Source organism: Oratosquilla oratoria, chromosome 34 (assembly GCF_046742065.1).
Source record: "Oratosquilla oratoria isolate Oo_2021 chromosome 34, ASM4674206v1, whole genome shotgun sequence".
In the NCBI taxonomy this organism is placed as follows: Eukaryota; Metazoa; Arthropoda; class Malacostraca; order Stomatopoda; family Squillidae; genus Oratosquilla; species Oratosquilla oratoria.
In genome coordinates this window covers 40,682,621-40,710,322 of record NC_134810.1, presented here as the reverse complement: position 1 = coordinate 40,710,322, position 27,702 = coordinate 40,682,621, and the positions used below count along the sequence as shown (strand labels likewise).

General features: G+C 38.4%; 1 protein-coding gene across 2 annotated transcripts; it reads right to left on the bottom strand.

Moving 5' to 3' along the window:
• Window positions 1-27,468, bottom strand: aay (phosphoserine phosphatase). Of its 2 annotated transcripts, none has more exons than XM_076173465.1 (6): window positions 27,328-27,468; window positions 10,513-10,666; window positions 10,136-10,270; window positions 7,750-7,895; window positions 2,972-3,133; window positions 1-808 (listed from the first exon to the last, which is right to left on the bottom strand). In XM_076173465.1, the coding sequence occupies exons 1-6, from the start codon at window positions 27,398-27,400 to the stop codon at window positions 708-710; spliced, it is 771 nt and encodes a 256-aa protein (XP_076029580.1). In that variant the 5' UTR covers window positions 27,401-27,468; the 3' UTR covers window positions 1-707. The 2 variants fall into 2 exon arrangements, with proteins under 2 accessions (XP_076029580.1, XP_076029581.1); XM_076173466.1 differs by lacking the exon at window positions 27,328-27,468 and adding an exon at window positions 14,898-15,078.
• Window positions 27,469-27,702: the final 234 nt, after the last annotated feature.

The window sequence follows — 27,702 nt, the reverse complement described above, 5'->3', positions numbered from 1 at the left end:
TGACTTAATATTCTATAATATGAGTATTGTGATGTATCAATCATGGTACTTCAGGAATCCAATGCTGCACACAAGAATTTGACTTGTATTGAAGAGATTAATATTCATAAGTATTTACTTATAACATACTAGACATTTGTATATCTCTGCAGAGGAGTTATAGAGCTAGAAAAAATATTGGCCAATTCTACTACAATTTACATACTTTTGCTAATAATCCTGCCATTGTGGCCCTGTGTGAAAATATTAAAAGAAATAATATTACTAGCTACAAGATAAAACATGTTAGTGCTAAAAAAAAAAAAAAAAAAAAAAAAGTGGGGGTACAGGGATCCCATGAAAATTACTTTGCGAAGATGAAGAGAAAAGAAGAATTATGTCTAATGTCATCTTTAACATAATTAAAAACCATAGGTCATGTGGTTGTTTCTACCAAGGACTTCAACTCAGTATTCAATACTATGAAAGGCACTTCAATACTGGAAATGTTGAACTAACAGCAAAGATTGATAATCTTACGGCTTTTAGTCTTGATCCCTACATTCCGTATTCAACTCTTCAATAAACTCTTCTATTCACAGAGCTACTCCTGAATCAGTTCAGTTTCTTTTCCTGTCTTGTCTCTTCCATCTGAAGTCAAATTTCTGTCATTACACATATTTAAAATCTGCCTCTCCTTTCATTTCTCTTGCTTCCTCTTGATCAAGTCAGTCTTCTTTGTTAAGTTCATCAATCAATGTTGCAAAGTCAGTTACAAACCATGATGACTTATCTCTGACTGCATCTCTAACGATGTTGCCACCAAAACCTGTCAATTAAATGAGGTTCAATTGGTACAATTAAAATTATGTCATCAGACACAGACACACAGACACCAAACTAAGAGATGAATATGTAAAAATATGTAGAGAAGAAAAAAGAAATTATGAAAAGGACATAATAGACAAATGTAAAGATCAACCCAAATTATTTCATTGATATGTAAACAGCAAGCTAAAAAATACACAGGAAATACTTAAATTATATCAAGGTAACAGAGAATACACAGAAGAATAGAAATGGCAGATATTATGAACAATCATTTCAAATCTGTATTCACCAATGAGGAAAAAAATCTACAAAACTGTGATCAAAGAATTGAAGTAAAATTTCCTCCAATGAAGAAATCAAATATTACTCAGAATGAAATAAGGAATCAAATATTAAAGCTTGACGTTAACAAGTCACATGGCCCGGATGGAGTTGCAAACTAATAGGAAAAATATACAAAATAATTGAATGCTCACTCAAAGAAGGAAAACTACCAGGAGACTGGAAAAATGCCAATATATAAAGGGGGAAATAAGGAAGACCCAACAAATTATAGACTGGTGTCCCTAACGAGTGCAACAGTTAAACTTTTTTTAGAGAATCATCAAAGATAGATGTACAAAATATCTGGAGGAAAATAATATACTGAACCCAAGGCAATTTGGATTCAGACAGGGAAGATCATGTACCACTAATTTGATTTGTTTCTATTCAAGATTGATAGATATATTGCAATAAAGGGATGGCTGGGCAGACTGTGCCTTCCTGAACCTACTAAAGGCATTTGATAAAGTACCACACAGAAAATCGCTATATAAACTGGAAACAATAGGAAGCATACATGGAACACTATTGAATTAGAAGGAGGACTTCCTACATGGAAGTAAAATGAGAGTAGTGCTCAAAGACTAATATTCAAAATGGGAAGAAATGAGTAGTGGTGTCCCACAGGGGTCAGTACTAGCTCCAATAATGTTTGCTATTTATGTAAATGACATGGACAAAGGTACTGAAAGTTACATGAACTGCTTGGCGGATGACGTAAAATTATTAAAGAGAATAAACTCTGAAATAGACTGTGACTCATTACAGAGTGATCTGAACAAAGTCTCAGAGTGGAGCAAGAGATGGGAGGTAGAATTCAATATCAAGAAGTGCAGTATAATTGAATTTGGAAAAAGCAAGAAGAGGATATCAGGACAGTATAAAATTGACGGAAAAGAAGTAAAGAAAGTAAATTCTGAAAGGGACCTAGGAGTAATCATCACCAAAGACATGTTATTAAAGCAGGACAGAGGAAAAACAAGAGGACATGCAATGAAACTCAGGTTGGAGTATGAACACTATATTACTGACGTTTTGACTACAAGTCTTCTTGTAGTCAAAACATCAGTAATATAATGATCCTACTCCAACCTGTGTTTCTCTGCCATCTTTTCCACTCAACTGTCTAGCTTTTTCTGCAACACCCATAGGTATTCATGAATAAAACTTAATGCAAACAGTACAAGCACCAAACTGTGATGTGTGTGTGTGTGTGTGTAGATATATATATATATATATATATATATATATATATATATATATACAGATGCTCCTCTACTTACGTTCATTCATTTTATGTTTTTTCGATTTTACGTTTGAACTGACTGTAAAAAAAAATTGTATATAAAAAAATCGAGTGATTTTTTTAGTTTAGTGCGCTATCCGTAGTACGAGACGTTCAAACTATACTTACACATGACGCTGCGTCCAATGTTTACATGGCACAAACGACAGACTGAACGTACCTTGCCTCCTTCTCCTCCCCCTCCTCCTCCACCATCTCACTTTATGTTGCTTGAATTTATTTGAAATTAATGTTATTATTTTACAATGTTATTTTTATAATGAATGATTTAGGGGTGTTTTATAAGATACGGTAATAGAATTTATGGATGTATAGTACAGTATGAACAGTCATACATTACTGGAACGTACAGTAACAACTTACGTTCATTTTCACGTTATGTTCGGCCGTTCGGAACGTAACTAAAATGTAAGTTGAGGAGCGTCTGTATATATATATATATATATATATATATATATTAAGGCCTTGTAATTCCCAAGACAGCTTTATTGTTTGTAATACTATAGTAATGTATATAATCATAAAACTAACCAATAAAGGCATCAGCAGGGGGGCAGGCCTCTAGGTCTGTTGCACCATCACCTATCATCACAAGCTGGGAATAACCATTCTTCTTCTTCAACCTCCTTATCACTTCAGCTTTGCCTCCAGACTGACTTGTGGCTTGTGTTTCATCAAATCCTCCATACTCCCCTAAAAAAAGAATAAAGTCTCTTAAATATAACTTCACTATTACATACATACATATACCAAGGCTTTTTCCCCTTCTAAAGGGAGGTAGCCACAAAGGGAAAGGCATAAAAACACTCCCACCCATTTCATCCCTAGATACACTCCACACCCCTCCCACCCTCCCTCTCATCTGAGCACCTCCTGGATGACGGGTCATCCCTGCACCCTGCCCACCGCCCTGGGTCAGAAGCAGTGTCGCAAGACACAGTACATCCACAGCAAGGCCGCTTCATTTAATCGGCGACCCCCCCTCTCCGTCCCCCTCTGCATATAAGGCGAGGACGGGGAGAAATCCCTTCGGGCTGCGTCAAAATTTACTCACACATACTACCCCGGCCCCCCCCCCCCCCCCGCCTATTCCTCCTCATGCAGTCACAACATCATCCATATACAACCATTCTCCACTCACCTCTGTCTTCCGTCCTCTCCCTTCCTTCCTCAACAGACATTCCCCTCTTCCCCAAAGCCCCCTTCACCCCATCCATCCCACTCATCCTAGGACGTCCCCTCATGTTCACTCCCTCCACATCTGCCTTCCATACCTCTTTTACTAGTCTTTCTTCACTCATTCTTTCCATGTGTCCAAACCATCCTAATATTCTTTCATCAACCCTATCTCCCAAATCCTTTTTCACCCCTGTTCTCCTCCTCACCTCCTCATTTCTCACTCTACCCAGCCTAGTAACCCCCACCATACTTCTCAGACACCTCATCTCAAACACATTCAAACTCCTTCTCTCTTCTTCTCTTATATTCCACGTTTCTGCCCCATACAGTGCTGTTGGCACAATCACTCCTTCATACAGTCTCCTCTTCGCATCCATTCCCAAATGTCTATTCCTCATTACACTCTTTAAACCACCCAGGCATTTACTCGCTTCTCTCAATCTACATTCTACCTCCACCTTCACTCCACCTTTTCCTGCTACACTTGCACCCAAGTATCTAAAACTATCCACTTCCTCCAGTCGCTCTCCCTTAATGTTCACTTCCAGTCTACTGCCACTTTCACCCTTGTACATCTCATCACCTTACTTTTACCCACATTTATCTTCAAATTTCTTCTTTTGCACACTCTACCAAACTCTGTCACTAACTTCCTTCCCTCCTCTAATCCTGCCACAAGCACAGTGTCGTCAGCAAACAACAGCTGGCTTTTTCCCCACTTTTCTCTATTTTCTTTAACCATCTCCAATCCCTGACCCACTACGCTTACATTTACCTCTCGAACCATCCCATCCATGTATAAATTTAACAGCCAAGGCGACATAACACATTCCTGACGAAGTTCAACCTTTACCTTAAACTACTCACTCTCTCCATCTCTAATTCTAACACAAGCTCTACTACTCTCATAAAAACTCTTGACAGCTCCCAGAAGCTTTCCTCCTATCCCATAAATCTGCATAACCTCCCACAGTGCCTTTCTGTCTACCCTATCATAAGCCTTTTCCAGATCCATAAAAGCCAAAAAAACATCCTTCCCCTTTCCTATAGCTGTCTCACATATCTGTCTTACCACAAAGATCTGATCTACACAACCTCTACCTGTCCTAAATCCACACTGTTCCTCACCAATTACTCCTTCTGTTCCTCTCCTAATCCTCTCAATTAAGATCCTCCCATAAGCCTTTCCTACTACACTTAACAGGCTAATCCCTCTGAAACTACTACATTCACACTTGTCCCCTTTTCCCTTGTAAGAGGAACTATTACAGGCACTTCTCCAGTCCTCCGGTACTCTACCCTCTCTCCAGCAAACATTAAATAACCTCACAACCAGTCCACCATCACTGAACCTCCCTTTTTCAGACATTCTGCATGGCATCCATCCAGACCAGGTGCCTTACCTACTTTCATCATCTTTTACATCTGCTTTCACTTCATCCTTCCCTATTTCTCCTTCATTTTCCTCACTCATCACTCTCATTTTCTTCGCATTTCCCACTGCAACTATCTTTCCTTCCCTATCCTCCTTCACATTTAGCAACTCCCTAAAATATTCTGACCATCTTCCCCTTACTTGCCAATCTCTTCCATTATCATCTCTCCATCTGTACCTTTTACCTTTCCTTCCCTACTTGATTTCGCCTCCTCTTCCTCTCTCAATTTCTTTCCAAAACATCTTTTTATTACTTTCAAAATTTTCTGTCATACTCCTACCCCATTTCACATCTGCTCTCCTCTTTTGCCTCCTTTACCTTTTGCTTTACTTCTCTTTTCTTTTCTTTGTACGTCTCATACGACTCCCCCGTCCTCTTTTGTAACCAATCTGTGAATGCTCGCTTCTTCTCTTCTACAACCTTCTTCGTTTCCTCATCCCACCATTCACTACCCTTTCTTCTATTTCCCCCTGCCCTTCTTGTTCCACACACCATCCTTGCACACTTTAAGACTCCCTCCTTGAACCATCCCCATTCCTCCTCCACACCCATCTCTGCTCTATCCTTTACTCCCTCCCACTCCTCCTTCAGCTTCTTTTCGTACTCCTTCTCCTTTTCCTTTTCATTCAAGGAGTTCACTCTAAGAACCTCCCTACCTTTTGTCCCTTTCCTCTTTCTCCATCTATCCTCCACTCTCAGCTTACCTTCCACCAAAAAATGATCTGATATTCCCCCACCCTCTCCCCTTAGCACATGTACATCCTTAACTCTTCCTATCATAATCCTATTTACCACTACATAATCCATTAGCGCTCTATCTACCAACCCTTCCCTCCACCACCCTCTCCCATGTGTACTTATGCTTGACTTTCTTCCGAAACACTGTATTTGCTATCATCAACTCTCTTTCTAGACACATTTCCACCATCAACTCTCCACTACGATTCTTTCCTGGAACTCCACACTTCCCAACCACTCCATCGATTGGACCATTTCCCACCCTAGCATTAAGGTCTCCCAGTACTATTACATTGACATTTCTTCCTAAACCCTCTATGCACTCATTTAAATCTATCCAAAAGGCCTCCCTTTCTTCCACGCTCTTCTCACTGCCAGGCCCATATGCACTTACAAAGACCCACATCTCCTTTCCCAGTTTCACCTTCATCCACATTATCCTTGAGGAAACCTCCTTCCACTCCACTACCTCTTTACCTATCTCCTCACTCAATAGAATAGTCACCCCTTCCCTCCCTCGCCCTCTCTTCACTCCTGATAACCTCCCACTTACATTCCCAAACTTACACTCACCCTTCCCTTTCAACTTAGTTTCACTCAAAGCCAACACATCCATCTTTCTTCTCACAAACATACTACCTATCTCTTCCCTTTTACTCTCATCTGTACCACATCCACGCACATTAAAAGACCCAAACCTTAGGGTGCTGGCCCGAGGCCCTCCAGCACCCCCTTATGCCTTCACTGTCCAATTTAGGAATTTGCCCTGTGGGGCTACAGGGAGAAGGATGCCTAGTCCCTCTCCCCGTCCCTTTCTTCTCGCCTCTTACGATCCAAGTGGGAAACTTGGTGGCAGTATTCTTTTCCCCGACCACAGGTCATAAGTATACATCACCTACATTTGACAAATCAATCAATTTATTGCCTTGGTTCTCTCTCCTAGATCCGCAGCCCCGTAATATCTGGAGAGCTGATAACTGATGGCTACTTCCCCCTTATAACACAGACAATAGTTCAAAGGTTTCCCTCTGAGAGATCTATGCGAGGTCTTAAGGACTATTCCCTGCTGCTGTTGTGGTTTTCCACTCGGTGAAACTTGAGGGAATAATCATTGTTATTGCTCCTTCCAGTGTAACATGTTCTTTTCTTCTCTGCTGGTCCATGTAGTGTAATGGATATGTGGGTTTGAGGGATCTTATGTAGAACTGCGTACCGAGTATTCTCATGTGCTACTCTGTGTTTGCTTCCAAGTTTAGATGATTTATTGAGTTGTTTTGATGCAGCTCATTTCATAATTTGAATGTTTTGATTTGCACTATCTATATTCTCTGTATACAGTCCTTCTCATAAGGAACATGACTGCTCTGAAGTATAATTGTTCAACTATAACCATACCTAGTTATTTGTATACCAAGGACTTTTACCCCTTATAAGGGAGGTAGCCAAATCAAAAAGCATGTAACCTCTCCCATCCATTCCACTCCCATTCAACACCCTTTCCTCCCTCTAATCTTGACTCCTAGTGGATGATGGATGAAGGATCATCCCTGTCTCCCGCCCATACCTATTATTATTAATATAATTATTTTCTATTTGATTTATTTTTTTTAGTACTATTTTATTCACTTATTTATTTTCTAAGGGGAATCTGAGAAGAATGTTCATTGAGGTTATTCCTATAGATTCCCTGGAAGGGAATCAAGGTGTCTGGAATATGAAAAATAAGGTGGCTTCCTCTACTGGGTGTGCTGGTGACTTAACCTTGAAGGGGGTATAATAACACTGAATAAAAATGTTATGTTATTCAGTACAACAGATGACATTTTCCCTTTGTGATACAAACCCTGTCCTACTGTACCTTTGTTGGGAGAGAGGGAAAAAAAAAAAAAAAAAAAAAAAAAATAATAATAATAACAATAAAATAAATAACAATAATTACACAAAAATTCAACTGACCGTCAAAGAAAAATTTCAGCCTATTAGCGAAGATGTTTTCAAGTGGAATATTCAGAGCTCTTGCCACTGGTGCAATTAGAGACCGGAACCCTCCAGAAACAAGATAAATATCGACATCTCTCTCTTGCAGGGCAACAACTAACTGACTGAAAAGAGAAAAGAAACATTACTTACACATATTCATGTGTCTTTCCAATCAATTACCTGTATGTTTAGGTATGTGCACAAGTATAACAACATAAATTTAATACCTGCTGCCTCCATTTTCTTTACCTCACCTATTGAAAATGGATGAGGGGGAGTGGGTGGGGGATGGAGGTGAGGGAGTATGTGTGAGAAATAAATTGACGCAGCCTGAAGGGATTTCTCCCCGTCTTTTCCATTTCTGCATGAGGGGATGGAGAGGGGGGATCGCCAATTTAATGAAGTGGCCTTATTGTGAATATGCTGTGTCTTGTGACACTGCTTCTGAGCCAGGGCAGTGGGCGAGATGCAGGGATGACCCATCATCCAGGAGGTGCCAAGATAAGAGGGAGGGAAGAGGGTGGAGGGGAGTGGAGTGTGATGGGGATGGAATAGTTGGTAGTTGTACTTATGCCTTTGTTTTTTGGCTACCTCCCTTATAAGGGGGAAAAAAGCCTTTGGTATATGTATGTATGTATGCATTGTATTTGTATTGGATGGGGGTACGAGAAATTTTTCTGAGATATCAAGGAGTATGGGCACTGAAACAAGTTAAGAACCATTGGTTTACGTAGAAGGGCGAAGGAAATACGAAGCTGACAGAAAGTGACCAGAGACCAAGTATTAACCCTCTGGGGCTGCACCTCCAGATGGAGATGAACATGTTGACAGGTATTGAGGCTGGGCAGCAAGTAGATGACTGATATCCTTCTTGCACAACAACCTCGTGCAAGTACCTGCCGCTGATCCCTCAATTACAAAAACAAAGGAAGAAAAGAATCAGGAAGTATTGGTTATGGATACCTAATTGACAAACACACAAGCAAAATTATGCATAAGACATGTAGACTATTGAAAAACAGAAGAGTGGGTTTTAACTACAGATGAGAGAAAAAAAAAAAAAAAGTTGTTGTGCAAGATGGATATCAGAAAGAGAATGTCACCCTTGAAAGAAAATACATGCATGCTGTCACCCACCTGAATGTCTATCCATCTACTTTCCTACACTACTGAAATTTGGTAAATGGATGCACTTGTGCCTAGGGAAGGCTTTTGACATGGTTCCATAGTGATAGCTTGATTTACTTGCTAATTACTGGGCAAAAACCATCTCACACTCACTTAACATTACACATTTGCTGGCCCCCTGGAGGGTCTAGGAAACCTGGGGCTCATGAACTGGGCTAGGTTTTCTAGTCACTGAATAAAGCATGAAAAAAAAACTAAATAAATAAATAAATAAATAAATAAATTAATAAATAAATAAAATAGATAATTAATATGTATACATACATATACCAAGGCTTTTTCCCCCTTACAAGGGAGGTAGCCAAAAAGGAAAAGGCATAAAATCATTCCCACCCATTCCATCCCTGAATACACTCCACACCCCTCCACCCTCCCTCTTATCTTAGCACCTCCTGGATGACGGGTCATCCCTGCACCTTGTCCACTGCCCTGGGTCAGAAGCAGTGTCGCAAGTCACAGCACATCCACAGCAAGGCTGCTTCATTAAATCGGCGACCCCCCCTCTCCGTCCCCCCATGCATAAAAGGAGAAGACGGGGAGAAATCCCTTTGGGCTGTGTCAAATTTTGCTCACACATACTACCTCATCCCCCATCCCCCCGCCCATTCCACCTCATGCATCACAACATCATCCATATACAACCATTCTCCATTCACCCCTGTCTTCTGTCCTCTCCTGTCCTTCCTCAACAGACATTCCCCTCTTTCCCAAAGCCCCCTTCACCCCATCCATCCACCTTATCCTAGGACGTCCCCTCATGTTCACTCCCTCCACATCTGCCTTCCATACCTCTTTTACTAGTCTTTCTTCACTCATTCTTTCCATGTGTCCGAACCATCCTAATACTCTTTCATCAACCCTATCTCCCAACTCCCTTTCCACCCCCGTTCTTCTCCTCACCTCCTCATTTCTCACTCTATCTAGCCTAGTAACCCCCATCATACTTCTCAGACACCTCATCTCAAACACATTCAAACTCCTTCTCTCTTCCTCTCTTATGTTCCATGTTTCTGCCCCATACAGTGCTGTTGGCACAATCACACCTTCATTAAAAAAACAAAAAACAAAAAACAAACAAACATAATAACAAATATAAATAGATGATAAATATAAAAAAGAATAAATAAATAACTAAAATATATATATATAAATACATAACTATAATCATACATACTCTACATCTCTTGTCAATTTGGGTGGATGTGCTTTTGTGAACTTCTGAACTTTATCAAGGGATGGTCGGATGATATTCAGACGAAGGTGAAGTGCTTCACGGAATCCCATAGCTCCTTTCATGGCCTGCTCAGTGCTACCACAGGAATAAAAAATAAAATCCAATAAAATCACTGTACCACAGGAAAAAAGTAAATAAAGTCATTGAAGCACATTTTTTTTTATCAAAATATAAATCAATTTTGCATGTCATGACATATCTGTGGAAATACTTCAGTAATAAAAATTTGTGATGAACTTCATTCGTATATCAACCTAACTTCCTGTTATAAATACATTATTATTATATATACAGTTTTTATGTACTCCTGTGCTTACATTTTCTTCACCTCCTGAGCCTTGCCACAGAAAGCTGCCAGTTGGTCTAATCCTTCATCTTGAATGACTGTGGAGTCTACGTCGAAGCAAACAGCATCCGCAGTTCTCCATATCTCTTTGCTTTTCTCCTTTGAGGGAAGACTTGCTATTGTTGCTGCAAAAGAATGATACAGCAAATAGAGTATGATTCTCAAATGGGTAATGATGGGCCCTATGGTTAAGTGATATAATGTGTAATGAAATTTCAGATTACTATTAGCTGCTGAAGATGGCATAACTTGGGTGAAAATAATGTTTTATCATAAGAATGAAGGAGACTGCAAAAGACCATAAGGCCTACACTAGGTAGTCCCATGTGTTTTACCTGATGTAGATTTGACCATATGTCTATGTCATCACATTAGATGAAAGAATGTCTTCCAATCATAAAAAGCTGCATTACACTGACTCATATGGGAGTTACTAAAGTTGCTACAGGATTAAAGGATTCTTAGTTACACCCAAAACCTCTTCTGTCTAAGGGACAGCTCTCAGCTAAACAAAATTGGCTGATATGAACTAAAATGATGATATTTGTTACTTGAAGTGTCATTTTCTAGGGTCCCGCTTCAGCTAAACAACACTGACTGATATTAACTAAACTCATATTTGTTACTTGAAATGTCATTTTCTAGGGTCCCGCTTCAGCTAAACAAAACTGACTGATATCAACTAAACTGATATTTGTTACTTGAAATGTCATTTTCTAGGGTCCCACTTCAGCTAAACAAAACTAGTTGATAATAATAATAATAAAAAACTAAAGTGATGATATTTCTTAACTGAAGTGTCATTTTCTAGGTTCCCACTTCAGCTAAACAAAACTGACTGATATATACTAAAATTATGATATTTTCTACTTGAGGTGTCATTTTCTAGGGTCTAACTTCAGCTAAACAAAACTGACTGATATTAACTAAAATGATGATATTTGTTACTTGAAGTGTCATTTTCTAGGGTCACACTTCATTGGTGACAGTGTTCTGTAGGGCCCCAAGTCATACCTTCAATTTAGCATTTGTAGTTTCTAACACTCCTATCAATGTAGTGGTTCCCCGAGTCTGATGGGCTCTTGAATGCCCGTCCACTTACGGCACCGTTTCTCAACCCTGGGGTCACCAAGATATCTTATATGATATTTTTTTGTTGTTGCAAAATTATATGAATTCAATACAATAATAATAATAATAAATAATAAATCTATTTGGCAAAGAATCAATATACATGAAGTGCAGATGATGACATGAACACATGGTTCAAAATAATAATTGTAAATTGCTGAGGATAACACAAAAAAGCATGTACGCTTATTTCCATTGACGATGTTAACACATATACAAATAGATTAGTGGGGTCACAGTCATATTGTGAGGATCGCATTGGGGTCGGCTGAAAAAAAGGTTGGGAAATGCAGATTTAGGGCAATTGGTAACTTGATCAGGTAATCCTTACAATGTTAAGAACATCTAATTTCCAAAGTGGCTACACATAACTTGAGGTCATTTGCTGGTTTCATCCAATGGTGCAAACATGTCTTTTCAGTATTTTGTCTACAACAACCAATGCTTCCATCCTTGAGGCAGAGTCCTTACCGGAAGTGCTGCACCATGGTAAAGTTCTTAGTGATGCCCCCACCCCCTTCCCATGTCCACCATCCCTTACTGCCTATTATAGCTATTGGCTTGTGAAATAATTAAACAGATTTTAAACATGTTATTTAATGTTCCTATTGCAGAAAGGATATGGGAAAAATATTTCATTTTCTGTCAATTATAATGCAAAATTTGTATATTACAGTAAAATATCCAAGGCTTCTTTGACCTTTTATTTTTCTATAATTATTTTGTCAGCCTTGTGGACAGCATGTCCAGACTAGAATTGCCGCCCCCCTAAATGTGCCGTCCCAGGGCATATTTACCTAGTTGTATTTTGCGGGAAGGGGAGCTATGCTCGTGATGTCCCGCCTTTGTATCTCGCAGTGTCTAGTTTGTTTTTAAACTCATTAATGGTTTTTGCGCATACTATTTCATTGTCCAGTTTGTTCCAAGTGTCCAAAACTCTATGAGGAAAACTGTTTTTCTTCAGTTCTCTTCTATAGCTATGTTTTTTGATTTTCTTTCCATGTCCTCTTGTGTTTCTTTTGTCCCAGTTAAGTAAGTTCTCTCTATCGAGTACCTCTGTGCCTCTCATGATTCTGTAGATGGTCAATAGGTCACCTCTCTCTCTTCTTTGCTCCAGTGTCGGTAACTCCAGTTTAGCCAATCTCTCCTCGTATGATAGGTTTGCAAGTGCAGGTGCCATTTTTGTAGCTGCTCTTTGGATTCTTTCTATTTTCTTTATATTCTTTTTGGTACTGGGGGACCACAATGTCGCCGCATACTCTAATCTAGGCCTTATCAATGTAACCAATATTTTTTTATCATGTCTTCGTCCAAGTATGTAAACGCCACTTTTATTGATCTTAGCAAGTTGTAAGTCTCCCCGACAATTTTGTTAATCTGTATATCATAGGACAAGTCGTTCGTGATAATTGGCATGCACCCCATGTAAGGGCCCTACCTTGAGGACAATATTCTGTGAAAATGGTAGTAAATGAGATACTTAAAAAGGATAGTTACAAGGAGATATAACACAGTATCACCTTTTTTTTTTTTTTTTAATTTGAAAGATCTATTTTTTCTATGAAATTGTTACATTAGGTTTTGAGCTATTGGATAGCATAAATTTAATGTTAAATATCTGTATTTACCTAGTTGTATTTTGCGGGAAGGGGAACTATGCTTGTGGTGTCCTGCCTTTGTATCTCGCAATGTCTAGTTTGCTTTTAAACTCATTAATGGTTTTTGCGCACTATTTCATTATCCAGTTTGTTCCAATTGTCCACTACTCTATGTGAAAAACTGTTTTTCTTCAGTTCTCTTCTGTAGCTATGTTTTATGATTTTCTTTCCACGTTTCTCTTGTCCCAGTTTAGTAAGTCCTCTCTATCGAGTATCTCTGTGCCTTTCATGATTCTGTAGATGATCAGTAGGTCACCTCTCTCTCTTCTTTGCTCCAGCGTCGGTAACTCCAGTTTAGCCAATCTCTCCTCATATGCTAGGTTTGCAAGTGCAGGTGCCATTTTTGTTGCTGCTCTCTGGATTCTTTCAATTTTCTTTATATTCTTTTTGGTACCGAGTGACCACAATGTCGCCGCATACTCTAGTCTAGGCCTTATCAATGTAACCAATATTTTTTTTTATCATGTCTTCATCCAAGTATGCAAATGCCACTTTTATTGATCTTAGCAAGTTGTAAGCCTCCCCGACAATTCTGTTAATCTGTTTATCATAGGACAAGTCGTTTGTGATAATTACCCCCAAATCTTTTTTGGATCCTGCCTTCTTTACCTCCTTTATGCTACACTTCTTAGTATTAAAGTCCACTTCCCATTTCTGACTCCAGTTCCATACCTTATTCAGGTCTTCTTGCAGTGCTTCACAGTCTTTATCAGTTTCTACTTTCCTTAACAGTTTGGCATTGTCTGCAAAGAAACTCATGTAACATTTCACATCCTCGTCCATGCCATTCATATAAATAGCAAACATTATTGGTGCCAATACAGATCCTTGTGGCACTCCACTGATCACCTCTTTCCAATCTGAATACTTTTCTCTGAGTACTACTCTCATCTTTCTACCAGTCAGGAAGTCCTCCATCCATTTAAGTAGGTTCCCTTGTATTCCTCCTATGTGTTCCAGTTTTTTTTTCTTTTAGTAATTTTTTATGTGGTACTTTGTCAAAAGCTTTTTGCAAGTCTAGGAAGGCACAATCAGCCCATCCATTTCTTTCTTGCACTGTGTTTGCATGACTGTGATTTTTTTACCTCTTTGAATAAAGATGAATCTGTAATCATGAAGGAATGTTCCACGATTTTAGTATGTGGAGGGATGTCAATTAAATCACTACAATACTAAAAACATAAACATAGTCAATAACCATATAGGTTGACATTAACATTGAATTATTGGCTACTACATTTTTTTAATTCTTTACTTAAGAAAAAAATCCTTAACATATTTAAGAAGGTTACACATATTTAAACTGATTTACCTCTTTCTATATATTTCTTGAACAGACTATGGCAATTGTCATATACTGAATTAGTATATCTAGGAAACAAAGCAACAATATAAACACGCCCTACATTTCTAAGTAAAAGTTAAAAATTAGAGTACAGTATAATCACAATGAACATATATTCCTGGTTAGCCTTTTTTACTAAATATCACACCAGTCATCTCGTAAGCACAATATATTTAATCGAAATACGATAATTAGGCTTATTGTCTGTAGGTTTTACTTTACCTGGGTAACTCATTTTCGGATCCTAAAATCAATGACACTCCCGACCAATGTTCCGTAATGAACCGTTACGTTTAGAGATATCAGATGCTGCGAGAGCTACGTCTCAACATCTACGTACAACCTTTCTAAACACACCAATGTCGAGGAAAATTTCCATCAGCTGATCTAGAAAGAGCGGCTAGGTACAGACTACCGATACAGGCTGGGGTCGAGAATTATTCGTCCGATTCTAGTACATTTATGAACTTAAACATTAACAATGTTCATAAAAAATCGGTGCCAGTGCAGTATTACAATTAATTATTTATGCATTCTTAGAATTGTTATCTTAATATTCTAATTAATCATACAGCATGGTCCATATACGGTTACTGTTTGATCAGTACATCTTTTGATAAACCTAAAACATGGGTTTCGAACGAAGTACTTCAGATAAAGAAGCAAGTGGAGGATTTTTATACCATATGTTTTGTACTACTTCAAGTATCGTTCGTAAATTGTGTAACATAGCAATGAATTAAATAAAATGGATCAAATACATTAATTTTAATGGAAATTTATACCAACTGAATGGAATTTGAAGTGAGTGAAATTTCGGATTAAAAGAGCGCGAGCTGTCGTCAGGAAAACACCGGGAGGTATTTGGGAACATGATTAATGAAAAAAATGTGAGAGTGGAGATTACATAATGCAATGTCAGGCGATATTTAAGTTTATAGGACATTTATTCATATAGTGTCACTATCACCAGGCGGTGACAATTTGCTTATCTCTCACATCTGTGAAAGGTACACCACAAAAGAATGCTAATATAAAAATATTGATCAACCAGGGAACCGTTCATAAAATGAGAATAAGTGTTCATTCATTATTTAACCAGGGCATTGAGAATATCATATTTTGTAAATTTACTGGATTAATTTCCGTTACATCCAATCTGAACTTTCTCCTTTAGGTTAAAATGAAAACATGCTAATGCATAGGAAAACACGCACATGCATAAGCGCGCCAAATAAAACTTCATCGACAACAGGGATAAAATCACACATATTTACTTCATTTATACCTCTTAACAAAACAAATAAATATAAAAATAAATAAATAAATAAAATGGCCCAGGGAAGCTGTAGCCAATGAGTTGTGAACAAAGATGCAATCTCGACTTCCCGGTTCACTGACTGGCTGATAGTTCTCGCTCTTCCGCGTTCGAATCCCGACGAAAGTTACCTCAAAAGGAACGACCGATACTACTATGTTTGATTATTTAACCAATTAAGGAAATCTTTCCAATTTCGACCAATGTCGAGTCGACATTAAGATCAAATTTCAGCGTCGCTGTAAGCCAGTTTGAATTTGGAACCTGTAGTGGTTTTTCGCCCTCAGGGCGTTGTCAGGACTTGGGTTAGCTTCGGCCTTCAATGTCTATATCCGGAATGTAAAAGGAACAATCACTCTCCAGGGTCATCGACTTTTTATTTTTTAGTATTATTTTTTTCTAGCTTAAGGTAAGGGGAAAAGAAAGGTTCCAGGGAAGAGAAAATATTGAATGGGGTGACAGGGGGAGAGTCAATAAAAACAAGTAAGTAAATAAAAGGATGCCTTAAACAGAAATAACTCAGAAAAATGGATAGCCCGTGATTAAAAAAAAAAAAAAAATCGTGCTGCTTTGTCAACAATTCTTAAAATATATGTACTACATGTGCAGAAAGTTTGATATGATAAAATATTCCTTCGAGTGTTTAATGTACAGTATATATATACATTACAAAGGATCATGGCGACAGACCTTTTGGTCCAGAACTAGGTCGGGCGAAAAAAATACATATAAACAAAACAAATAAATAATACTAATGTTAAATAAATAAAATTATAATATAATAAATAGAAGAAACAAATAAAAATGTAAAGTTAGATAAACAAACAGGTAAATAATAATAAATTGAGATAAATAATAATAAATGATAATTATATAATCAAGGAAATAGTAATAAACAAATAATAACAAATAAGTAATATAAAATAAATGGCAGGCATTACAGCATCTTGCTTAGGTGTTTATCTAAACGAATCTTAAAGCTTCGAGCTGAACTGCATTGCACTGCTTCTGCAGGAAGTTTATTCCATTCATTAACTACACGGCTGGCGAAGTTGTTTCTACCCACTTCCAAATTAAATATATTTCCTGACAGTTTGAGACCATTATTTCTTGTCAGATTCTCATTCAGTGTGATTTTTTTTGGTCATTTTTGATGTTGATAGGAGGTAAGGGAACACGGGCTGAGGGAAATACTTTTATTCCTGACTAGTTTCGCCTGAGTGGCTTCTTCAGAGGAACATAGTTTTGTTTTTTTTTTTTTTTTTTTCGTCCCAGCGGCCCTTGCCGATTTTGGGACTGTCTTTTAATTTACCATGTAATGTGTGTTTGCCATGTAATATGTGTAATGTGTGTTTATCATGTGTTGTCTTTTATTTTTATTTATATTTTTTATCATTCTTGTCTTTTTTTTTATATTGTCATTATTATTTTATGCGCACATATATATGTATATACCTGCACATCTATATATACATACCTACACACACACATATATACATACTATGTATGTACATGCACTGTATATATGTAAGTGGAGGATTGGCGGGTAGGGTGGAGGGGTTTTAGGGTTTGGGGATTTATCAATTTTACAGTAGAGATACTACTGGGGAAGAGCAGATGAGGTGGGCCGTGAAGACCAGCTGTCTTCGTCCGGCGTCTGTGAGGCTGTTTTCCAGCAGGCGTTCAAGGGCTGTGGCAGGGTCACCAAGGAGGTTTCGGATGAGGCCAAAATGTTGTTCTAGGTCGGGGCAGAGGAAGACGCAGTGGCTAAAGGACACCAGTTCCGTGCCACACGAGCAGATGGTCTGTGTGTGAACTGGGTCCGCCAGTGATTTGTCCGAAGCCGCGATACCATGGCCGCGATGTGGGGGGGCAGCGAGGAGAGACTGGAGTCGTTGGCCTCAAGGCAGGTCTTTGTTGGCCATCCCCGGGAGACAGCAGTGGCGGCATATTCTGCCTTCCACATGTCCCAGACGGCTCGATCTATCATCCGATACATATCACTTGCCGTGAGCTGTATGGGTATAGCTTCTTCCTCGGGAGCTAGCGCTCCCTGGCGGGCAGCTCTGTCAGCCCTTTCGTTGCCCTGGAGTCCCACATGAGAGGGGACCCACTGGTACTGGAGGCATACGCCCATTTGGGCCGCCTCTGCCGAGAGACGCAGTATGTCATTTAAGACGTCGGGTCTTGTAGTACAGTGGGCGCCCTGCAAGACAGTCAGGCTCGAACGGGAGTCCGACAGGATCGTGACACGTGGTGGCTTCTGTGGAAGGGCGATGATTTTGATCAGAGCCTCCCGGATGGCAACAAGTTCGGCCGTGAGGATGGTGGTGGGGGGAAGCCTTATGGAGAAAGTCTCTCTAGTGGACTGTAGATAGAAGCCAGCTCCTGTGCGACCGTCTTCAAGTACAGAGCCATCCGTATATACTAGAAAATCCCCAGCATAATGTTCTGCTAGGAATTTCTTGGTGCTTTCGAGCAACAGATGGTGGTTTGCCTGGCGGCCTAGTCCATAGATTTCGGTCCTTACTTCAGGTGGTGAATAGGTCCAGGGAGGAGAGGGGTCTTGCTGATTTTGGGCCACTAAGCGGCGATCACTAGGTTGTAGTCCAGCTTGGAGGCAGATATCCTTGACGGAGATAGGAAGACCGCATACGGGTTCCGGAACATAGTTTGAAGTCAAGTTGGTCAATATATATGGCAAAAGAAGGAACGTGGCAAAGTGTCAGGTTGGTCCCCCACTCGACCTCATCTGTCGGTGTGGCGGACTGTCACAGCGGGTGGACCAAGTATCCTCCTGTTGTTCGCGTGGCTGAAACGTCCGTCTGGATCAGGGGCTCTGTGTTTATTATTCATTACGACAAAGTGTGCTGCTGCTTTAGCCCATATTAAATCCCCAGTCCTCTTATTGATGTTATCATGGATGTTGATATGGGCTAAAGCAGCAGCACACTTTGTCGTAATGAATAATAAACACAGAGCCCCTGATCCAAGCGGACGTTTCAGCCATGCGAACAACAGAAGGATACTTGGTCCACCCGCTGTGACAGTCCGCCACACCGACAGATGAGGTCGAGTTGGGGACCAACCTGATTCTTTGCCACGTTCCTTCATTTGCCATATATATTGACCAACTTGACTTCAAACTATGTTCCTCTGAAGAAGCCACTCAGGCGAAACTAGTCAGGAATAAAAGTATTTCCCTCAGCCCGTGTTCCCTTACCTCCTATCCACATTCGTCACAATGAATACACATTTTTGATGTTGTCAATTCCCTTTAGAATCTTAAAGAATGTATCAAGTCACCTCTGAGTCTACTTATTTTTTTTTTAAACATATTCATGTATTAGTCGATTTCCGTATGATTTATTTTTGATATTTGGAATCAGTTATGTGGCTCACCGTTGTATTTTTCCAATCTGTTAATGTCTTTAATGAGATTCGGTGACCATACGGAAATAGCATATTCCAAATGTGGACGAAGTAACGATATATATATATATATATATATATATATATATATATATATATATATATATATATATATATATATATATATATATATAATGGACAAATGTAGTGGCCCATTTGTAAATTATAATCACGAGAAACCCACAGTCGGAATAAAAGGAAACTTAGAAGAAAGTATATATTTTATATTTTGACTAATAGCTATAACCCTCTTCAGGAAAGTACTTTCCTGAAGAGGGCTATAGCTATTAGCCAAAATATAGAAGTTATACTTTCTTCCAAGTGTCCTTTTATTCCGATTGTGGGTTCTTTGTGATTATATATATACATATATATATATATATGTATATATATATATGTACATATATATATATGAAATCGGACAGTTGTTCACTAAGGCAGGGTTGAGAGTTGCGTATGGCACAGGAACCAAAAAATATATAACAACACTAAAACAAAAACAAACATGAGTTTCACGAGTTTCTTAAAACCATGTACTTTAATGCTCGTAGTATTAGGAACAAATTTCAAGAAATACAGGCGTATGTCAAAAGCGAAAATCTCGATATGATAGGAATAACCGAGACATGGTTAAATGGTAAAGAGTTCGAAGCTGAATTTAACATTGCGGGATTTAAACACTTTCATCAGGATAGAAACCACAAGAAAGGTGGGGGTGTTCTGTTGTACGTTAAAAACAATGTCCATGCTTGTGTTTTAGAGAAAGTGAAACAGGATGCATATGATAGTTTGTGGGTTGAGTTAACCCAAACAAATGGACAAAAAATGAATGTAGGTGTAATATATAGGCCAAAGACATTATTATTTGCAGACGACAAACTGTTATTTCAAGAATTGTCTAGTTTCTGCAACCGGGATTTATTGATAATGGGTGATTTCAATTTTACTGACATTGATTGGATGACCCTTGAACATGGCCATATAGGTAGTCGCTTGATTGATTTTCTTGGTGACAATTACTTAATTCAGCATGTAAAAGAGCCCACAAGATATGGAAACTTACTCGATCTATTGATCACTAGCCACGAAAGCATGGTAAATGGTGTAGAAGTCAGTGAAACTGTTGCAAATAGCGATCACAACTTAGATTCAAACTCCTAATTTTTTTTAGAACAGATACTTGTGTTTCTAAAATACCTGATTTCAGTAAAGCTCAGTTCATAGGACTACGTCAGGAGCTTCAGCTTACAGATTGGGAGGCAAAATTAAGTGAAAGACCTTTAGATCAGATGTGGGAAAATATTTCAAAATACGCTCACTAAGATGATTCATACTTACATCCCTTTTAAGGACAGACGTCCCCCAAATCAGGCTCGCCCAAAGTGGCTCGACAAAGAAACTGAAAAAAGTATTGCTAAAAAGAGACAGGCTTATAAGAAATATAAGTGCTTGGGTGCATCTAATGACTATGAAACTTATGTATCAATACAGAGAGATTTAAAAAAGACAAAAAAAAGACAATACGAAATGAATATCGCTGATAAATCCAAAGAGAATCCCAAAGAATTCTATAGTTACATTAGAGATAAAAAGGTTATTAGGAATCACATTGGTCCACTATTATCTGCTGACGGTCAACTTGAATATTCAAATGAAGGAATGTGTAATATTTTAAACAATTATTTTAGCTCGGTATTCGTAAACGAAACACTTCAAAGTGAACTCCAAACTGAAACCTGTGAAAAGTCTAGGGTAAACTTACTCACTACGGTAAATATAACAAAAGAAAAAATTAAAAGGTGTATAGAGAAACTCAAAGTTAATAAAACACCAGGGCCTGACGGTTGGCATCCAAGAATCTTAAAAAAAATGAAAAATGAGATTGTTGTTCCATTAGAAATTATTTTCAAGAAATCCATCATATCCGGAGATGTCCCAAGAGAATAGAAGCTAGCTAACGTTACTCCCATATTCAAAAAAGGTGACAAAAAGAAACCAAATAACTATAGGCCTATAAGTTTGACTTCAATCGTAGGAAAAATAATGGAAACTATCATCAGAGATACTATCGAACATAATTTAGAAAGTAACCGTTTGATAAATGATAGTCAGCATGGTTTCAGACGGAAACGTTCTTGCGTGACTAACTTATTCGAATTCTACAACACAGTTATCTCGATTTATGACAAAAGAAACAATGTAGATTTAATATATCTAGACTTTGCAAAAGCTTTTGATACCGTCCCACGCGAAAGACTACTTAATAAATTAGCTTCGCACTGAATAAGTGGCAGCCTATTAAGTTGGACTAGTAATTGGTTGAATGATCGAAAACAGAGAGTTATTTTAAATGGAAAAACTTCTAGATGGAAAAATGTTACAAGTGGAGTTCCTCAGGGTTCCGTTCTTGGGCCACTTCTATTCATAGTATATATAAATGATATACACCATGTGCTAAAATCTACCGTTTCCAAATTTGCTGATGATACAAAACTGTGCGGAATGGCAAATGATCACTTCAACCAATTAGATATTCAAGAAGATTTAGATAAATTACAGCAATGGTCTGAAAAGTGGCTAATGAAATTTAACACAAGTAAATGCAAAGTAATGCACATAGGTAAAAATAACAGTAAGTACGATTACAAGTTATTTGGAAATTCGTTAACAAAAGTGGATAGTGAAAAAGATATCGACGTAATTATCAGTAACGATCTCAAATCATCCAAGCAGTGTATTTCGGCCTCTGAGAAAACAAATAAGATTCTAGGACTGATTGTGCGATCTTTTGACTTCAAAAGTCCATCACTCATTAATAAGCTATATAAATTGTTAGTTCGTCCACATTTGGAATATGCTGTTTCTGTATGATCACCGAATCTCATTAAAGACATTGACAAACTGGAAAAAGTACAACTGCGAGCCACAAAACTGATTCCAAATATCAAAAATAAATCATACGAAAATCGACTAAAACATATGAATCTGTTTTCCCTAAAAAAGCGTAGACTCAGGGACAACTTGATACAGGTCTTTAAAATTCTAAAGGGTATTGACAACATCAAAAGTGACAAAATTTTCACATTGAATGAGAATCAGACAAGAAACAATGGTCTCAAACTGTCCGGAAATAGATTTAATTTGGAAGTGGGTAGAAACAACTTCGCCAACCGTGTAGTTAATGAATGGAATAAACTTCCTGCACAGGTAGTGCAATGTAGTGCAGTTCGAAGCTTTAATAATCATCTAGATAAACACCTAAGCAAGATGCTGTAATGATTATAATTAATCTTATATTATTTGTTTTTGTTTTGTTATCATTTGTCTGTTTGATTCTCATTTATTATTAGTTATATGTCAATTTATTATTACTATTTACCTGTTTGTTTATTATTTAACTATATGCATTTGTTTATATATTTTATTTGTTATTTACATTACTATGGTTTATATTCATTAATCTATTATTATCATGATTTTTTCACATCCGACATAGATATGGACCAAAAGGTCTGCCGGCATGCTCCGCCTTTGTAATCCTTTGTAAAATGAGTACCATATGGGTGCTGAGGACAGCCTGATTTATAGAATTCCTTGTAAAAGCTGTCCCGTCAGTTATTTTGGGGAAACGCAGAGAGAGAGAGAGAGAGAGAAAACTATATGAATACAAGAATGACGTAAAAGCCCACCGGACATCAAATTCTCTAGTGGTTCATTTTGACAATTTTGGCCACCTTCCTGACTGGGAAGATACAGAGGTACTCCATAAAGGGCTAAGAAAGCAAGAAAGAAAAATAATCGAAGCAGCATACATCGCTTCAAAACATTGCAATAATCACAGGGAAGGATTTATTAAATTATCTCAGTTGACCAGCGACTTTGTTCGAGGTGAAGCGGAACGAAGGACGGAGATAGGGGAGGAACGGGGTAAATATTTTCTTAATGTATACTCTGAGGAAGTCCTTTAAAGACGAACCGTTAGTAATAAAACTCCTACGGTTTTTTGGCGTTTACCTCATCACCCTTTCCACTCATACACACATATATATATATATATATATATATATATATATATATATATATATATGTATATATATATATGTATATATACACACACACACATATAAAGAAACACCCTATTTCCTCATCAGCACCACCAGTTCAGTCATGGCGCAGCCTACCCCTATGTGTTAAAGCGGATTTGCAGCCCGCAGCTTTCGAGAGGGAATTTGATAGGCTGGATGAAAACAAAATTCCTCCAGCATATCAAACGACACTATATGTGCTTTTATATATTCATTTGCCATAGCGATTTTGCGGCATAAAAAGTTCTGAGGGTATGTAGTACCGTCGATTAATTGGAGGTTGGAGGAGAAAGAGCCCAGTGTGATCACCCCTTCAAGGTCGTCACGTTCATTCACCTCATCTATCCCTACACCCTTTCTTCTTCTGTTGCTCTCACGAATTCATGATCACTGTGAGAACATCTATTCCCGTCCACTCACAAAATGGCCAAATCCCCTGAAGGAGTTATCACACTGGGCTATTTTTCCTCCGACATCCTACCTCCATTTGAGTATTTAGACTATGAGCTCGCTTACAGAAACCTAGACTTCTATAAGAACATTTCAACAGTTTGTCTAACATTCATATAGGTTTACAATATTTTAGTTCATGATTCAGTTCTGCTATATGTTGGCGGGGTTTTTTGGTCCAAACACCGTGGGGACGTTTTCTTCTCTTTATTTCTAGACCTATTCTGAATACACAACGAGACTGGGTGCTCCAAAGAAAACTCTGGAGGTGTCAGATCTTCCTATAGTAGACGCAACGAGAAGTGGCCGCTAAGGCGGGGTTAGGGAATTTCCCGATGGGCCACATCTCCGCAGATAACACGGCCCGCACGGCTCGCCCACCCACCCGCTCTCTCTCTCTCTCTCTCTCTATATATATATATATATATATATATATATATAATGTATTTATCCATAGTGAGAACGTGCGTGTGGATGCAATGCTTTCTGAATGCAGTGGGGGGGGGGCGTGGCCAGAGAAGGGATGGAGTGGCAACGTCGCTCTCTCCCGCTCATATGCCATGTCCACGACTCGAGGAAACGAAACCTTTGTATAGAAAACATTGCTTTGATTTTTACCTCAGTGGTGGTGTGTGACAAAAAATTATAATATAATTATATGTGGCAACATTATAAAATTATAAAATAGAATTTAATTTTTTTTAAAATAATTATATGTGGCAACACAGGGGGAATCCCCGTGCTCCGCCTAAATGGCCAGTTTTCGATGCACCGAGTATAGCTAAAATGATACATGATACAAAAATGGGCGTGCCCTACGAGAGAGCACCCAATAAGAAAATATAGAAGGGTGTCACTCTTGGTGTTGCCATACTGTAGAACGTTGACCGTAGCGTTGACCTATGACCCTATATTTAGGGCGACTTCGAGTTGTTTGGAGTTTTCTGGCAGATGTGGGGTCATCATGTGGACCCAACGAGCTTAGCTGCGAGGCCTCGCTTGTTCGAGCTTAGCTGAGAGGCCTCGTTGTGGCTGAAAGGCCTCGTTGTCTCTTCATGGTTGAGAGAAAGAAATCGTCCGACGGCGAAGGAAATCATCTGCCGCCTCACATATATATGATGGAGAGATACCTTGATATTTGGAGATTTGAAAAATAAAATATTGTAACCGAAGTCGTTTTAACTCAAACGAACTGAGCGGTCGACTCTGTAGACGCCAGTGGCGTTTTCTTCTTCGACAATATGTACCCGCGTCCTCCCAAGAACTCCTACTATAATTCCTTATTCCGTCATATTGCCTAACACCTCGATTCCACTTCCACTGAATCCACATATTTTTTAATTTCTTTTATCAACCACAGTTAACGTCCGCACGTAACAGGCATGTGATAAGGAAATCATAAGAATAGTTGAATGTAAGCATGATTTTCAAGAGCACTTGAAAGTGAGTTTTGACAACGAAGGCAAAGTGGGAATATTGAGATGGAAAAACTGTAAGGATGAGATAGAAGTTGATTCACGGAAAAGACAGAAACATACCTTAGATCAAAATATATACACAATAACACTGAAACTGTAACGAACATCCTAATGAATAACATATGGTAGGAAACTTGGAAAGATGATCTAATCAAACCTGTGAAGACACAAGGCTGACAAGGAATAACGACATAATGAAATGCACTCCCAACATTTGAAAGATAATATATAATCAAGGTGATAACTCACATGGAAGAAATAAAGTTAGTGTCTTTGTGTTTAATGTGTTAGGGCCAAAATTGTTCTAAGCAAAACCATGCAAGTTGTACCCATTACAACACTGCAAGTCAAAGTATGAAAAATGTAAAACTTGCACAAATGACAGAGAATAAACAATTAGTATCAAGTGTTCGGTGTACCAAAAAGAAACTGCAGAAAATAAGGAACAGAACTGATCACGGTTTTTAAAAAAGAAAATTACCTATTTTGACTTTGTATAATTCAGGTGGTTTGAAGTAAAATACACCCTATGATTGAAATTATTTAAGAAAAGTCAAAATAATATTTCTGTTGAAGAGGTTTGATTACTAACGCCTTATGACCGCATAATGCGTAAATTAGTGAATCTACGACAGTGCCTTGTGGTAGGGCGGGAAAACAAGAATGAAATTTCAACTGTAAATTATTCTCAATGTATGATAAATGTAGTGAGCCAAACTTTGCTCTTAATTACTATCTCTTTCGATTCTTTAAGACTTTGTGTTGTATTGTCTTCGACAATTTCTCCAGACTGTAAGTCACGTGGTGTAAGATCAGATGATCTTGAAAGACCACTCGGAATTACCTCTTCTTACTCGTGTATCGAGAAATTATCGTATATCACCACAACGCGGTGGTGTACCACCAATGTATTCCACTGAAGCAAACTGTCGTAAATGTTCAGTTGTGTACATGGACGCGATATAGCGTTAGAAAATTAATCATTAATATTGTAAATTATAATGTATCAACGCAATATGCAATTTTCTTGGCGGAAATAAAAAGCAAAAAAGTTGCTAAAACAGATTTCGTAAGTAACGAAGTCGCGTCGGACGAATGGTACGCCATGTTTGTTATGATAGATGCCGACGTCGAAGAAATGAAAGGAAGATAAATTCGTCTAACCTAACCTAACGTGCATTTAGTAAATCGGTACCTGTAAATTAAGGTCATCCGGATCGTCATCGCCGTCGTCGTCGTCACGGATGTTGGCGGTCTGTTCAATCACTCTTTCTGATTGCGGGGTATATAGGTTTTTCATAGCTTGAAGGAATGCATGGATTTCAGCTCCATAGCATTCCTTTAAGAATATATACCTTGCGAGGTACTGGCGGAAGTACCGAGGGCGAACACCAGGCCTCAACTGGACCGGGCAGAAAACACTTGACAAACGACAAGATGGCGTCCCGATCCTATGCTAGCGACTTCGTTCATTAGTATATTTGCTTGTAGCAAGGTATTCTTTATTTTTATTTCCGCCATGAAAATCGCATATTACGTTCATGTATTATAATTTACAAAATTAATATTTAATTTTCTAACGGTATATCGCGTACATGTACACAACTGAACAAATACTGTACAAACTTGTGAACTTTGATTTTTGTCTTTTAACATCTAGTTAACAGTTTCTTAAAACAGAAAAGCAGCGCCAAACATATCAGATTGGAGTTTACTTGTACATCATACCTGTGTATATCACCCTGTACATCACAAAACTTTGGGTTATGATTACGATGGAATGATATTTTGAAAGAGGTTCGTATTTTTAAATCTTTCCGTTCAACTATGAGTATGTAGCTTGAGATCTCGCACCTTCATATCCATGACAATAGGTCTATACCGCTTACCTTGATGAAGACGCAACGTCAAGCATGGTAAAATAACGGTTCTGTTCAACCCCGATACATTGTATAACTGCATTGCACACAGCAAGATTCACCTCGACACCAAGATAAGCGACGTGACACTGTTCGACAACAAACAAGAGTTGGAAGTTGTAATCAGTGGGCGGGATTTGTTTTTTCCTTGCTGGTTAGTTATCGCTTACGTGCGCGTTTCTGGAGCCTCCATCACTATGTCTACTGCTCAATAAATACGATTGACAGGATCTGTAATTTGTTTAAAATTTCAAACTAAAACGGCTCATGCCTCTGTAGAGTTAAGATAAATATATTAATTGTTTTTATGAAAATTCGAGTAGTATTTTCATGTGATTCTGAATG

Bases quoted from the DNA above. Each gene is read 5' to 3' on its own strand.
- aay (XM_076173465.1), bottom strand. From the start codon at position 27,400: ATGCAGTTATACAATGTATCGGGGTTGAACAGAACCGTTATTTTACCA. The intron at 10,667-27,327 runs GTAAGCGGTATA...ATTCTTTTGCAG, and splicing joins GACGTTGCGTCTTCATCAAG to CAACAATAGCAAGTCTTCCC. The intron at 809-2,971 runs GTTAGTTTTATG...TTTAATTGACAG, and splicing joins CCCTGCTGATGCCTTTATTG to GTTTTGGTGGCAACATCGTT.